This window comes from Eulemur rufifrons, chromosome 28 (assembly GCF_041146395.1).
Source record: "Eulemur rufifrons isolate Redbay chromosome 28, OSU_ERuf_1, whole genome shotgun sequence".
Taxonomy (NCBI): domain Eukaryota; kingdom Metazoa; phylum Chordata; class Mammalia; order Primates; family Lemuridae; genus Eulemur; species Eulemur rufifrons.
This window is the reverse complement of record NC_091010.1, coordinates 57191376-57206066: the sequence shown is the minus strand read 5'-3', so window position 1 is coordinate 57206066 and position 14691 is coordinate 57191376. Positions and strand designations below refer to the sequence as shown.

General features: G+C 41.6%; 1 protein-coding gene across 4 annotated transcripts in view; it reads left to right on the top strand.

The window, feature by feature from the left end:
- Positions 1–14691, top strand: part of NRAP (nebulin related anchoring protein) — a 64381-nt gene that overhangs the window by 3141 nt on the left and 46549 nt on the right. For 3 of the 4 annotated variants that reach the window (XM_069460403.1, XM_069460401.1, XM_069460404.1), the window contains exons 4-12: positions 2769–2873; positions 4515–4619; positions 5548–5652; positions 6360–6464; positions 7266–7373; positions 7667–7771; positions 10366–10476; positions 11466–11582; positions 13834–13938. In XM_069460403.1, coding sequence (XP_069316504.1) covers positions 2769–2873; positions 4515–4619; positions 5548–5652; positions 6360–6464; positions 7266–7373; positions 7667–7771; positions 10366–10476; positions 11466–11582; positions 13834–13938 — 966 coding nt within the window. The remainder of the gene's footprint in view (positions 1–2768; positions 2874–4514; positions 4620–5547; positions 5653–6359; positions 6465–7265; positions 7374–7666; positions 7772–10365; positions 10477–11465; positions 11583–13833; positions 13939–14691) is intronic. The other variant, XM_069460402.1, reaches the window with a different exon arrangement.

Sequence of the window (14691 nt, the reverse complement as noted above, 5' to 3'; positions counted from 1 at the left end):
ACTTATACATCAGAATGCTGTTTGCGTGTGTCACACGCTCTACAGAAAGATACACGATGTCTGTACTTTCCGACCCTACCCTAAGCCACGCCTGGCGTGTCTCTACCTTACAGTCATGCAACAGGTCACACAGTATTTACCTGTCTTTGAGGTAGTCATGGACTCACTTTCTGTTAATTGTGTATGACAGACCCAACCTGGAGGAAGGCCAGAATTGTCACTGGTTCTATTTCCAGCTACAGACAGTGATGTGAGCTTCCCAGGAGGCCTATGTGTGTGTATTTGTTTGCATCTGTGTGACTGTGTATATATGTGTATATGTACGTATGTGTGCATATGGGGAGTGTATGTACGTGTGTATGTAGGTGTGAATATGTGCAGACATGCATACATGTGTATGCATGTGATGCATGTGCTTATGTGTATGCACATACATGTTCATATGTATAGTGTACATGTATATGCTGTGTATATGCATGTGTATGTAAATGTGTATGCATGTGGTATATGTATGTATATATATGGTATGTGTATATCTGTATATGGTGTGTATATGTGTGCTTGTATATGTGTATCTGGTGTATGTGTATGTGTGTATATGTGTGTATATGGTGTGTGTGTACATATGTGTGTATGTACCAAAAAATTAACTCCTGAGATCACTTTCTCCTTTCCCACCAGGGAAAAATTGAAATGAATAACCAGGTCCCTCCCTGGCCCCAGGTCTCACAACCTTAGGGTGTATGACGGATTACCTCTGTACCCCTTGGCATCTCTGAGAGACTTTGCCAATTAAATAAAATACAAATTCATTGTGTATGTGCCAAAATAAAAAAAGGAAAGAAAGGGATTTTTCAGTAATGATGAGGAAGAAGAAAAGTAGGGTAAAGATTTTGAATTGGCATTTGGAGCACAGCTACAGTTTTGTGTTTCCTAAATGTCACTCTTTGAAAAATAAACAAATATTTACAAAGACAGAATTTTCCTGGTTGGTAGGTGTGAATGGAATTTTTGGTGGAATAAAACATCTAGGTTCTCTTCTATTCAGAGAATGAACTTTGGCCCCTAATGCTTCCTTACTTCACTAGTAGCATTTGTGGCTTTTTCTCCTCTGCCTGTTTCCTTGTGTGATTATGAATCTCGTGAAAGGTCTCTGGGGAAGAAAAACCCTCCACAGTGCTGGATTTGTATTGGAGGAGGAGGGCAGCAAATACAGCTTTTTAGAAGTCAGATGGCATATCTATTTTGGTCATCTGTTTCTGATTCCTTAAGTACATCGTTCTCGAGGAGGGTAGTTTTACCCCCCAGGAGACATTTGGTGATGTCTGATGACATATTGATTGTCACATTGGGGTGGAGGATGTACTATTCCATCTGGTGGGCAGAGACCAGGAATGCTGTTAAACATCTTGTAATGCTCAAGGCAGTCCCCCACAACAAATCATTAACTGGCTCAAAATATTAGTGTTGCTATTTGTAGGCAAGAATCCCTGCCTTAAGTCTGTGCAATGTTCATGATAGTTTCTTATAATACAAGGGGAAAAGCATGTAAAGATCTCTCACTTTATATATTTAAAAATGTACACGTTGGAGCTGTGTTAAGCATCATTAAGCGGCAGCAAGCCCAGAAAGTCAATGTCAGAAAGTACCTTTGTTAGGGGAACCAGAATTCCTTGGGTTTAAACTTTTCTGTGAGCTTGTTTGCTCATTGTCTGTAAAATTAAGGATTTAAACTTCACCTTGGAAAAATTTCAGATTTCTAGGCCTCATCTAAGACCTAATAATTATATCTTGATTTGGGCTTGAGACCTTTTTTCTTTTGTGGTTAGTCCTTTTTCTGTTCTCTTTAAGAAATCTTTGCCTATACCAAGGTCATGAAGATGTTGAAATGTCAGTTTTCCCCAAGTTGATCTATACATTCAATGCAGTCCCAATCAAAATCCTGTTTTGTTTTGTTTTTTATAGAAATTGACAAACTGATTCTAAAATTGACAGGAAAACACAAAGGTTCTAGAATTGCCAAGAAATCTTGAAGAACAAAATCGAAAGACTTAGGTTACCAAGACTTATAAAAGCAGTAGTAATTAACTCAGCATAGGATTGTCACAAGAATAGATAAACAGACCAGGAGACTACAATAAAGGTCCAGAAATAGAGCTGCACATATATGGTCACTTGAATTATGACAAAGGTGCCACTGCAATTCAATGTAGCAAGAATGGTGTTTCAGTAAATGGTCCTGGAGTGATTGGGGATTTATATAGAAGAAAATGAACCTTCACCCCTACCTCACATCTATACACAAAAATTAACTCAAGATATATTATGAATCAAGCTGTTAAAGGTAAAATTATAAAGCATAGGACAATACCTCCATGAAATTGGGAGCCAGCATTTTAACAAGCTCTCTGGGTGATGCTTACACAGACTAAAGTTAGGAACCGCTACTCTGATGTCCAGTGTTGTCTGAGGTTACTCTAACCGGAATACTTTGTGCCATATGATAAGCTAATAGAGACTTTATTTCAATCTTTTTAATTGTACTGTTCAGTGGAGCTTTGAACATAGCAGGTGCTCTATATGTGCCACCTGGCTGGTGGTGCAGATGAAACCACAGGGAGACTGACAGTGCAGCATGTATTGTAGTGCAGTTCAGATGTTTTGCGTTGAGATTTGGGAAAACCCCACAATTTTTAGCTAGGCGTTATTTGTTTATTTTCTTTCTCTTTTCTGATGGAAACATTACTGATAATGTCTTTACTGGGCAGATCCATGACCAAAAAGAGGGTGAACAGTTTAAATCTGTTTTTCACTGGGACATGAAATCCAAGGATGGGACAGGTGCACCCAACAGGCAACCACTGGTGAATGAGGTGAGAGAAGAGTGATGGATGGGTTTGGAAAATGAAAGAGAAACAATATACTATGCAAATGACATGTGGTGTTATTATTACTTCTAGAGAAAATCAATTAGATCTTCTATAATCCAGTTTGTAATTCTGGCTGTCTATGGAAGACTCCATCCACGTGTCCTAGCATCACCTCAACTCTATCTGTTCTAGCCCAAGTTCATTGTCTTCTCCCTTCCAACTATTGTATCTTGGAGATATTTCCACATCAGCATCCTTTTAAGCTATGGTGGATGGGGGTATGATGAATGTACCATTAAGAATGGATGTACAGTGCCATGTCATCCCTATTAATAGGGTTATTTCTATTTTTTTCTTATTATGAAATTGCAATGAACACCCTTGTTCAATATATCTTTTGGACACAAGTGGGTGTTTTTCTAGAATGGATAATGAAAAATGAGGTTGCTAGGTCAAAGGGCATGTGCCTTTTTAATTTTAATGGAGACTATCAAATTGCTTTCTAAAATAGCTGTGTATTTTATACTTTCAAAGGCAGACTCTGAGAATACTGGTTCCCCCACACTCTCACCAGCACTTGGTATTACCAGAAATATATTTGGACAATCTATATCTTGTTGTTTTAATTTAGATTTCACTGATTGCTAGTGTGGTTGAGCATAGTTTTGCTTGTGAGTTATCTGTCTTTCCAGATTTCCAAAGGCCAGCTCTACCCATCCTGTCCAGCTTGCCCGTCTCCAGCCCACCTGTCCCCCCATCTCTTTCCCTCAAGTCCAGTCAAACCCAGCTCCTCATGGTCCTTCAATCGAGCCCATCACTGCCTCCATGCATTTATTCAAGGCATCCCAAGCTCCTGGAATTTATTCAACAAATAGTCATCATGTCTTTTATGTTCTAGGCACTGTTCCAGGCTTTAGGGGTACATTAGTGAGCAAAACATGAAAATCCCTGCCTTCATGGAACTGACCTCCTAGAGCAGATGCCATTCTTTCTCCCTTGGCCTCTGCTAACTGACCTCAGCCCTGGAGGTCCAGCTCAAATTCCATCTTTCTGCCCAAAATGGGGCCCATCTCACACAGCCTGCTTTTTAAAAACTCCAGTTGTAGTCATCACCTGTACAGTACATTTAGATATACAAATGTCTTCTCATTGCTTTTTGTTTTGAATATTAGTTTTATTTCACAAAGTGGGTCATGAGCAAGGTCATTAAAAGAGGAACCTTGTCTTCCTTTTTTTTTTCATCGTCAATTTTCAGACACATAATAGGTAGTAGGTTTGTAAAGCTTGTCCGAATAATGCTGCTTCATCTCAGATTGCCTGTCCACGGTGACTCCCCGCTGCTCAATCCTGATGCAATGATGAGCAAAGAAATGTTAGGTTACGTTCAGAACATTTCTGACATAAGCGAATCTCAGAAGTTCAATTATTTAGGATATTAGGTCATTTTGTAGCCTGAAAGAAATGAGCATTCTAGTTAGCTGGGACCCACCCTATACCAACAGGAGTTTATAGGTTTGTAGAGGATGTCTTGTTTTGACAATGTGTGTGAATGTTGCTGGGAGGGTGGGGCAGGTAGGTAGGGGGATCTTTCCAACCAAACACGCGGGGCGTGTGTTTGTATGCATTTGTGTGCTTCCTTTGTAGAGAGCCTATTGGACCGGATATGGGGAAGGGAATGCCTGGTGCCCGGGAGCTCTGCCAGACCCTGAAATTGTAAGGATGGTTGAGGCTCGAAAGTCTCTTGGTGAGGTAAGGGCCCTAGAAACTAATTCAGTGATTAGTTAGCAATTAGTTTGAATATTCCTTTATTTTTAAGATTGTGGGGGATAGAATAATGCCCCACTTCCCCAAAGATTCCCATGTTCTGATCCCTGGAACCAGGGGGGCCAGAGTCAGAGAAAAGGTGGTGGCAGAAGCAGATGGTACAAGCCACGAAGGACAGGAACCAAAGAATGTGGGGCCTCTGGAAGCTGGGAAAGGCAAAGAAATAGATTCTCCTTTAGAACCTCCAGAAGGAACCAGATCAGGTGGCCCATTTCAAAGTACTGACCTCCAGAACCATAAGAGAGACCTTAGTAAGCTTTTGTGTAGGAAAGGCAGTTTTAGCTCGGATTGTGGAAATCCTCAGCCATTTGTACACATTGCCCTCAAGATCTCCCCACATGCCTACCCTCTGAACAATCTGCTTTGGAAAATATTGTTAGTCTTCATGACTTTTCCTTTAGAAAATGGAAAGAAAACACTAGAAACATAAATGCTAAGATGATATGTCTCATTATCACCAGATAATACCATGATTGATCATCAGAGAGACATGTAACTCCCAATGCTGTAGGACTATCTCTAGTGGATGAGTTACAGAAAAGTCTCCTTTGTATTAATGGCTGTGTTATCATACAGACCTTTGAGTCAAAGGACAGCCCCTGTGTTGTGCCAGGTCCACATGTTTTGATATAAGCATTGGAAGGGAACCCATTTGACCTGGGAAATATGAGTTCTTCAGTGTCGATGGTGTTATTCCAATCGCCAGTTGAATGCCATTTTCAAATTTATTCCAGATCATTGAAATATTTCCCAATGACCTTATGAATCCAGTTTCTTTGGTTTGATTGCAGTGTTTTTAGTTCTCAGTCAGTATCATGTTAGTTCTCACGCTGACGTTGGTTCCGACCAGCAGGAGTACACAGAAGACTATGAGCAACAGAGGGGCAAAGGGAGCTTTCCAGCCATGATCACACCTGCATATCAAAGAGCCAAGGAAGCCAACCAGCTGGCCAGCCAGGTGAGGGTCTGCATGCTTGGTCACCATCGATTAGGCTAATTTTGGTTATTAATGAACCTCGTGATTCCAGAAAAAAACAGAAAGAGATTGTTTTGGGGCAGTAGGTAGTGTTAGTATTGTATTGTGCAGAAAACTGTGTTCTTACCTTTTCCTTGTCAATTATCCTCAGTGCCTTGATTGGGCCACATCTGCAAAATGGAGAGAAGACTATGTGGCTCGCCCACATGCTGGACCACATGATTTCTTGAGGTTGATTTAGCACAGAGGACACTGATCTGTAACTAGATGTCAGATCCTCCTGTAGAGTAGCATAGCTTGTTGGTTAAAAGCTCAGATTTTGGAGTGAGAATGCTGAGATTTGAATCCTGGCTGTATCACTTAGTAGCTGTGTGACCACGGGCACATTCCTTAACTTCTCTCTTTCTTGGCTTCTCATTGGTAAAGTGGGAAAAACATTAGTCCTGCCAAATGTGACTGTTATGGAGATTAAGGGAGTTAATATTTGTTCAAGTGTGGCAGTGCCTGGCAGTCTCTTGGACCTGGCACATTAGCATAGATGTTTTTTGAGGAGGAGCCCATGAAGCAAGCCATAGAGTACTTGGCAAGGGTTGTGTTGAGCGCAGCCTGATGCTGCAGCTTCCGGAAAGCCGCCAGGAAGGACATGTAGAAGTGGGTGCGCCCTTGACTCTGTTCTGTCTCCCCCTCAGGTGGAGTACAAGAGAGGGCACGATGAGCGCATCTCCAGGTTCACCACGGTGGCAGACACCCCTGAACTGCTCCGGGCCAAGGCAGGGGGACAGCTTCAAAGTGATGTAAGAAATGAGTCAGTGGTTTTCATTCAAGATCCCTCATTCTTTCCTTACCTGCAGGTGGGGGTAGGGATCATGTAGGAGGCATCCTAGTCCTGCGTCGCTGCCAGGAAGAACTTTCTAAGGTCCAGTAAGTGAGCCAGCACAGACCTTGTGAAACTCTTCTTTAGAGAGAAAACTTTAGATCAGATTAGTACCAAACGGGCTGTATCTGATTAATCTGAAAGAAATCTCTCTTGCCACCACAAATTAGAGAACATAATTTCTAAAAAATTTTTAACATTTGCCTTTTCGTAGTCCAAATGTTCCATAGCATAGTAAGAACAAGAGCTTAGCGTTGTGAATGGAAGGTTGAAGCGCAAATCCAGCTTCACCTTAGTAAGTGGTTTCCACTTGCCTTGGCCTAGCTCTGGGGTCAAAAAGCTTCTCTTGTTTCCCAACCTTGACTGGTAGATCTTCGAGGACAGGAGGAGATTTATGCCTCTGCCCAGGCCCACCACCTGGCCCACACCAGGCGCTTAACAAGTTTGTGTTGAGTTCCATATTGAGTGTCTCCATGTGTCAGGCCCTGTTCTGGGTATTGGGAATACAAAGGTATATAAGATGCACATGGTCCATCAAGTTATCAGCCAATTACATGCCACACGAGCTGTCCTATCATTTGATTAACTTGGAGAATTTAAATGTCTTGCTTCAGGGGATCCATAGGATGTCATGGGAGCCCTTAGCAGGGCATCTCACAAAAATTACCTAGTAGATAGTAGGATTTAGGAATGTGATTCACTCTTTTTTTTCATTTTCCAGGTGAGATACACAGAGGACTGTGAACAACAGAGAGGGAAAGGAAGTTTTCCTGCTATGATCACACCTGCTTATCAGATAGCCAAAAGAGCCAATGAGCTGGCGAGTGATGTAAGTGTCCCTAGCAGTGTTGTCATGTTAGGGAGGGAGAGGGACATTAACCTGGGCCTGGGGAGTCCAACTTCCTGTCTACTTTTGCATTGACCCTGGAGCCAGGAAGTAGCTTTCCTTCATAGTTTTCGATCATTTTTTACCATGACAGTGATCTGGCACTTTTATGGCTAAGACACTCTCCCTAGACCTAAGCAGAAAAAGAACATTCCACAAGACATTCACTTTTACTACTCTGGCCCCTGTGCACGGGAGGCTAAACTCACTGGGTTTTGTCCTTTCTCTTCAAACAGGTGAGGTACCATCAACAATATCAAAACGAGATGAAGGGAATGGCTGGTCCAGCCATAGGAGCTGAGGGCATGTTGACAAGGGACTGTGTAGACCAGTACGGCCAGGTGTGTGGTAAAATGCCTTCCTGGGAGACGGAGACTGCCCTTTTCCATGGTCAGTTCTCAGTTGGACCCCCTCCAGGCTGTGACACAGCTATGACCGTTCAATCAGAAGTGGGGCTGTAGTTTGTCTTTGCCTTATTTATGAAAAGTGGATTTTCTAAGCTAGAAAGTAGTGGACAAACAATAATACCGGGCTCAACTGCACCCATTTAGGAAGACAGATTGAAGCACTTTTTTGTTTTTTAAATGAAGGACCTATACCAATGTGGTGGCTTGGCGAAGTATAAAGCATTCTCATCTATTCATTGAAGAGCCCTCTCAAGGACTAAGACTGGCTGTGTTGAATTGGCCATGCATAAGCATGGGAGGGGTCAAAATGCACGTCTTCAAAAGTGTTGAGCATTTCACTGAGTATCAAGACTCATTTTCTTAGAAAGTGCATTTCTTATGTAGGTTGCTAGATAAAGCAGTATGCCAGGGAATGCAAACCCCTTTCCCAGTGAACTCTATCTTGACAGGGAGTGAAAAGGTTGAGATTACGTATATAAGCTAATTTTTATTTGCACATCTTTATTATTTTCTAGTACAAGCTGCATATTATAGGGGAAAAAGCAAGCATTAGTTTTTCACAGTTGAAAGTAAAGAATATTGGAAGAGCAAGTGTATACACTGGAAGAGTACATTCGCTGAGTTTAAGTGATTTTTTTCTTTATGGGACAGTTGTTTGAATTATTTGGCGGTGAGTAGATTGTCTACAACACACGTGACTTATAAAAGCAACCACGTAGAATTTATTTCTCTTCTTTAGAAAAACAGGTTGCCATACCCGGGCAAATATTCATCTGAGTCTTAGGCTGTGTGTAAAGGTGGGTTGTAACCTCCTTGCAAATGTCTGCCTGAGCAAAAATGCTTGGTTTTGAATGAAAAAACCCATTTTATCAGATTCTCTTAAGTTAATTAAGTAGTTTCGGAGTGCTTTAAACTCAATGAAAATATGTTTTTATTGGTTTCGTATTTTAAATATGTTGTTTAGAAGGCTCAGGACAAATTTTTAAAATCAGTTTTAGTAAAAAAAAAATATCTGGCTTATACATTTAGCAAAAAATAGTTTGTTCTGTATTTGGATAGTCCGATCTGCCATGAGTCATAATATGCACATATCATTTCACATGTGCACCTAGACATGTCTGTGCACACAGATGAAATGTAACGTCATGGTATCATAGTTGGTTCTTGATAATCAGGGCATTTGGGTTGAAGTTTTCAGTCCTGATAATAGCAAATACAAGAATCGAAGTGGGTGTTGTTTGGTAGCCCTGTTAGCAGCTGTTGAGAGCACACAGTCTAGTGTGGCATTTCACTGTGTGATTTAGTGTGACTCGCCAGGGCGTGAGGAGGAGGAGTGAGAGAGAAGCAGGCAGGCAGATAAACTATAAATATCCCAGTGCCTTAAATGCCAAGCAATTCATTCTTCTTTTTAATGAGTAACTAGACTCATTAAAAACACTATACCATGTAATCAATAGGACTAGGTGTCTTACAAAAATATTTATGCATATAACATACATGCATACATATAGATATAGTGGGGGGTTTAAAATAAAGCTATGAATATAAAACTATAGACCAGAGTAGATTACCAAAGAATTTGAGAGCAGAACATTCTGGCATCCAAGCAAGGAGGAGCACCCAGACTAAACAGTTTTCATTACTGGATCAAAGGAAGGCTGGGTGTTCTAATCTGACCCAAATGTGTGCTGGAGTCCAGCACTGGTGCTGGAGACAGGCAGGCCCTGCCTTGGAGGAGACCATGAGGAGATGGAGTCATGAGCCCAAGAGACACAGATTTGTGGCAAAGATTTGTGGGAAAAATGCAGTGAGGATGCAAATGAGGAAGCAGCTGATTCTGCCTGGGGTCAGTCCTGGGGTGAGGGAGATCTTGGGGACTTCCACAGGGAGAAGATCACATTTAAGTGGGGTCTTGAAGTACATGTGTTGGCCCAGGAAGGGTTACTCCAGTCATGTGATAATAGGTTCATGAAAGAGAAGGTTTTCCTTTATGGGAGTGGGTTGGTGGTATGGGGAAGAGGAAAAAATATATAGGACTAAGATTATAATCTTTAGTCTGCAACACACATTTTGTCCCACTTCAGATAATCTTATACCAATTTGAAGTTTATCCTCCCAAATTAAAAAAATTTTATACTGCTCCTTTTCTGGTTACATGACACATGTCATCAGGGAGACAGCATTTGCATAGATCTGCCACGGGGCCTGGGCAAGGGAATGCTGGAGACCACGGGAAGACGAAGGGCTTCCCTGGTGTCAGCTCGGAAATGAATATCCCAAAACGCACAGGCCTGGGAGAGTGATAGGTATCTTGATTTATCCAGTGGAAGTAATGACGATGATCATGAGGACAGTTACCTTTTAGTGCTGACTGCAGGGTCTGCCATCCTGACCACCACGTGGGCATCACCGGAATGTCCAGTGTGGATGGACCTCTGGGGGAGCAGGCTCTATGAGTGCTCATGGCTAATCCCCACCCATTCGGGGAGGGGAGCTTTACTGATTAAAGTTTTCAACTGACCCAGCAGGGTTACTCGGAGGAGTATGAGGAACACCAACACCGGGGAAAGGGCAGCTTCCCGGCCATGATCACCCCAGCTTATCAGAATGCCAAGAAGGCCAACGAACTCGCTAGTGATGTAAGTACCACGGCATAGACATGACCCGCAGAGTCATGGGGCAGAGGAGAAGGGAGACTTCGAAGGCTGTGCTTACTGAGACCCGCACAGATACATTCATGAGAGCTGAGCCGCAGTGGAATGTTAGCCCAGCCCTCAATTCCCATCCAAATTTCTGATGTCTGCTTTGGTCACATTTCCCTGCTTCCAAGGAGATGGATGTGGACAAACAGCATGGCTCACTTGAGGCCATTGGAAGCAAGTACAGGTGCCGGTCGAGACGGATAAACTGGGACTAGGAGCATCTTCGCCAAGGGGCCCATGTAGAGATGGAGCGTTTTAGGGGACAAGTGGATTAAAACAAGGCTCATGATGATCAAACTGGGTGTAAGCTAGTGATGAAATGATTTTTATTTGCAGAATGCTAGCCAGCTGGCAGTCCTTGAAAGATAGGCTATAATTAAACTTGGTAGAGTGACATGCTCACTGCAGATCTTAATGTGCCAACTTGATCTTGGTCTCTAATCAGAACCTAGCATTCATTTCACTCCTTTTGCCGTTTTCCTTCCTTTCTCTTTCCTTTCCCTTTCTTTTCCTCTCTTTCCTTTCTGTTACCGAATAACTGTTTGGCTATTACCCACTTTCCTAGCACATAACCACCTTTGCCTTGAGGAAGGAAATCAAAACACATTACTCTGCCCCTCCTTAGCAGGCTAGCTGGTAGAAGATACTGAAACCAAGGGCAGAATGGGTTTGGAATTACAACTTTTGCTATGATCATTTTAAGACTGTTTTAGAGTCTTAGAGTGTAAAATGTAAAAGTCTGAAAAGGGCCAGTAAAATTAAAAAAAGAAACCTGAGTAGTTTGTAGATTAATTGGAGGAAAAAGCCCACATGAACTTTTTTCTTTCAGACAATTAAGTGTTGACATTAAATCTGGGGTAACTTTGGAGTGATTTCTTTCACAGAGCATGGAAACAACAAGTCCAGACTTTGTGTGTTTCTTTCAGATAAAATACAGGCAGGACTTCAATAGGATGAAAGGCGCGGCACATTACCACTCTCTTCCAGCCCAAGACAACTTGGTCCTCAAACGGGCTCAGAGTGTAAACAAGCTTGTGAGTGAGGTACGTATTTGGGGAACAGTCACACTGCCCCCTCCTTTATCTCCTACAGCAGGTGAATGGGGTGACCCTATAATAAAAAGCTTCAGTTAAGACTGTGACACCACATCTACTGCCTATAAGTCACCAGTTTCCAAAAAACAAAAATGCAATTTACAGGAGAGCCTAGAATCAAACCAATTAAATCTTTCTCTGGTGGTTTAAAAGTTTCTTCCCAAATCCTTACAGGGCTGTAGATATGAAATGCCAGGTGACAGATTTCTAGCTGGCAGAAAGAATACTGGATGATCCAACTTTTAAAATAATATATTGTTATCCGAGTAGAAATCAAAGATCAGAAAGAGTATTTCACCATGGAAGCTCTCGTCCTCTCATTATTGTAGTCAGAGTTCTGAGAAGCTGTGTACGTGTGAATTCCCCTTACCTCGCAGGCTGAACTGGCAGCCAGAGGCGTGTGTGTTGTTTGGCTTACCCAGCGTTTAAGACATTTTAATTGTGAGGACTGTTTGGCAAGGAAATGTCCCCTCCGGTCCCACATACCCTTCTCAAGCCTTAGTGTCTCTTCCCGGCATCTTTTCTCATTTGCATTTCTTATCTGGGCTCTGTACTTGAGCTGGCAACCCCTGGCAACAAGAACAGTTATGACTATGAAAAGTACTCACATAACAAGTTCTCTGCAACTCAGAAACAGATATGCAAATGGCCAAAACTATTTTTCTCTTCTAACCTCTAAAAGCCAGTCCTTTATCCAGAATGGTAACCCATGGTCCTCTAACTTTGGATGGCTCAGAGTCCCCAGGGTGACAATTCCTGAGAGTCATCAGGACCCTCAGATACTCTGAAGAAGTTGATGAGTGCTGAGGCCTTAAAATACGCATTTTAAACACATGTTCCATATAATTCTGATGCTCTAGACAAGAGGCCAGCAAATCACAACTTGAGGGCCAAATGTGGCCCACAGTCTGTTTTTTAAATAAAGTTTTATTGGAACATAGCTATATCACATTTGTTTACATATTGTCCATGCCTGCTTTGGAAGTACAAGGGCACAGTTGAGTAGTTAACATGTGACTCAAAAGCCTAAAATATTTACTATCTGGTCATTTATAGAGAAAGTTTGCCACCCTTTGCTCTCACTCACCAAATATTAGATCTAGATGGAACCTTTGCCGTTTTTAGGCCATCACTTTGTTATAGGCCTGGAAAAGTAAAATATCTTGTTCTGTTTTGTAGAGACTTTTAGGGACAGAACTGGAACCAGACCACTGGTAGTACAGTTCTACCACCCAGGAATAACACTGTTAATATTTTGGCTTTTTTCTATGTGAATATACTGTAACACAATAGATGAATTGAAAAACATACATTTATAGAATTAGAATTCAGCTGTATATATAGTTTTGTATACTTTTTTAAACTTTATATCATATTGTGAGCATTGTAATGCATCTTACGTACTTTAAAAGGCATATCCCACCATATAGTGTCATAAGGTAACAAATTAAGTTGCATTTCCTTTGTTAAGAGGTCACAAGTGAACCTTCAATATCTTTTTACCCTTATGTTTAGCCAGTAAGACAAACCAGCGATACCTCAATTAATGGTAATTGGTCTTAGCTGGCTTCTGCAATTCCCTGAGACCACCTGGAGTCTATTTAATAACTATAAACCTCACATCTTACATCCAGGCACCCAGGAGAGCTCAACTAGCCAACCAATTTTAAATTAGAAGACACTCTGTATCTGAGTGGTCTCATTTATTATATTTCTTTATAAAGTAGCTTTTTTATTGAATTTTATTGAGGTATACATACAAAGATGTGCACATACCATATGTCACAGAGGGAAGGATTTCCAAAAGTGGACACATCTATGTCACTATCACTCAGATCAAGAAACGGTACGTGACCAGAAGTCTGAACACCTCCTCGTAATCCCCCTGAGACAGTCCCCCCGCCCAAAAATAGCAGCATGATTTCTAAAACCAGTTTTGCCATTTTTTGAGCTGTATTAAATCTTACAACATTTGTTCTTGAAGAGGACTAGATATGTTTAATTTTCAGAACGAAACTGATTTTTTACTTATTTATGATTTGTTTTAACAAACGAAAACACAAACTTATAGTATCCTATGCCCGGTATTTTAAAATCTTGGGTTGAAAGTTTTCTAAAAATATCCTAGTCGAGTCCTGGAGACGTTCAAGAATGACTTTGGGTTTGGTTCTATTGTACATCTGGTGTTTTGATTTCCAAGGTGGAGTATAAGAAGGATCTGGAAAGTAGTAAAGGTCACAGTATCAACTACTGTGAAACACCTCAATTCAGGAACGTGAGCAAGATCTCAAAATTTACCAGCGATGTGAGTTGTTAATGCTAAGTGTTTGGGCACTTTTTGTGAGCTTGATTTCCATGTCTCCTAAGAGATAATCTATGTGAATGCATCTATGTGTCTTGGAGAAGCATGGCCTTTTAGGCACAGACCCTATGAGTTTTGGTTAAGATTGCCTGCCAGGATTGGTCCCCGTAGTGTTAAGTTCTGTCACATAACCTGGTTCTCCCCGACCCACCCCAACTTGACCTTGAGTCCTCAGGGAAGGACCTGTCCTCTGCATCCTCTTGCATCCCTTGTGTGCAGCACAGTGTCTGGCTCCTACTGAGGAATGCTGGCAAGAGAGCCTGGCTGAGCATGTGACGTCCCCTCTCAATATGACTGCGTGCTTCGGAGTTAAGACACAATCTCATTTAACCATTTTAGTCACCTGGGAAGCCAGACATTATTTCCCTATTTTACAGATGAGCAGATATGCTAGAGTGGCATATGCAAATTTGGAAATTCTCAGAGAAGGTCTGAAGATGTATTCTTGAGAACATCAAGGACCTATACTAGATCCTACAATTTTATTTCTGTTTAGCTGCACATAATAGTAAAATTTAAAATCACAAGGGACTTTGTAAGGCTTGGTGAGGAATTTATTTTGCATAAATGTAGTGGTTAAGAGCACTGGTTTTGGAGTCAACTTTATCTGTTTCCATGGTTAGCCAAGTGGCAGACTTGGGGGCAGTTGTTTAAGGCCTCTGAGCCACTCTGCCCATCTGTATAATGGGGATGATA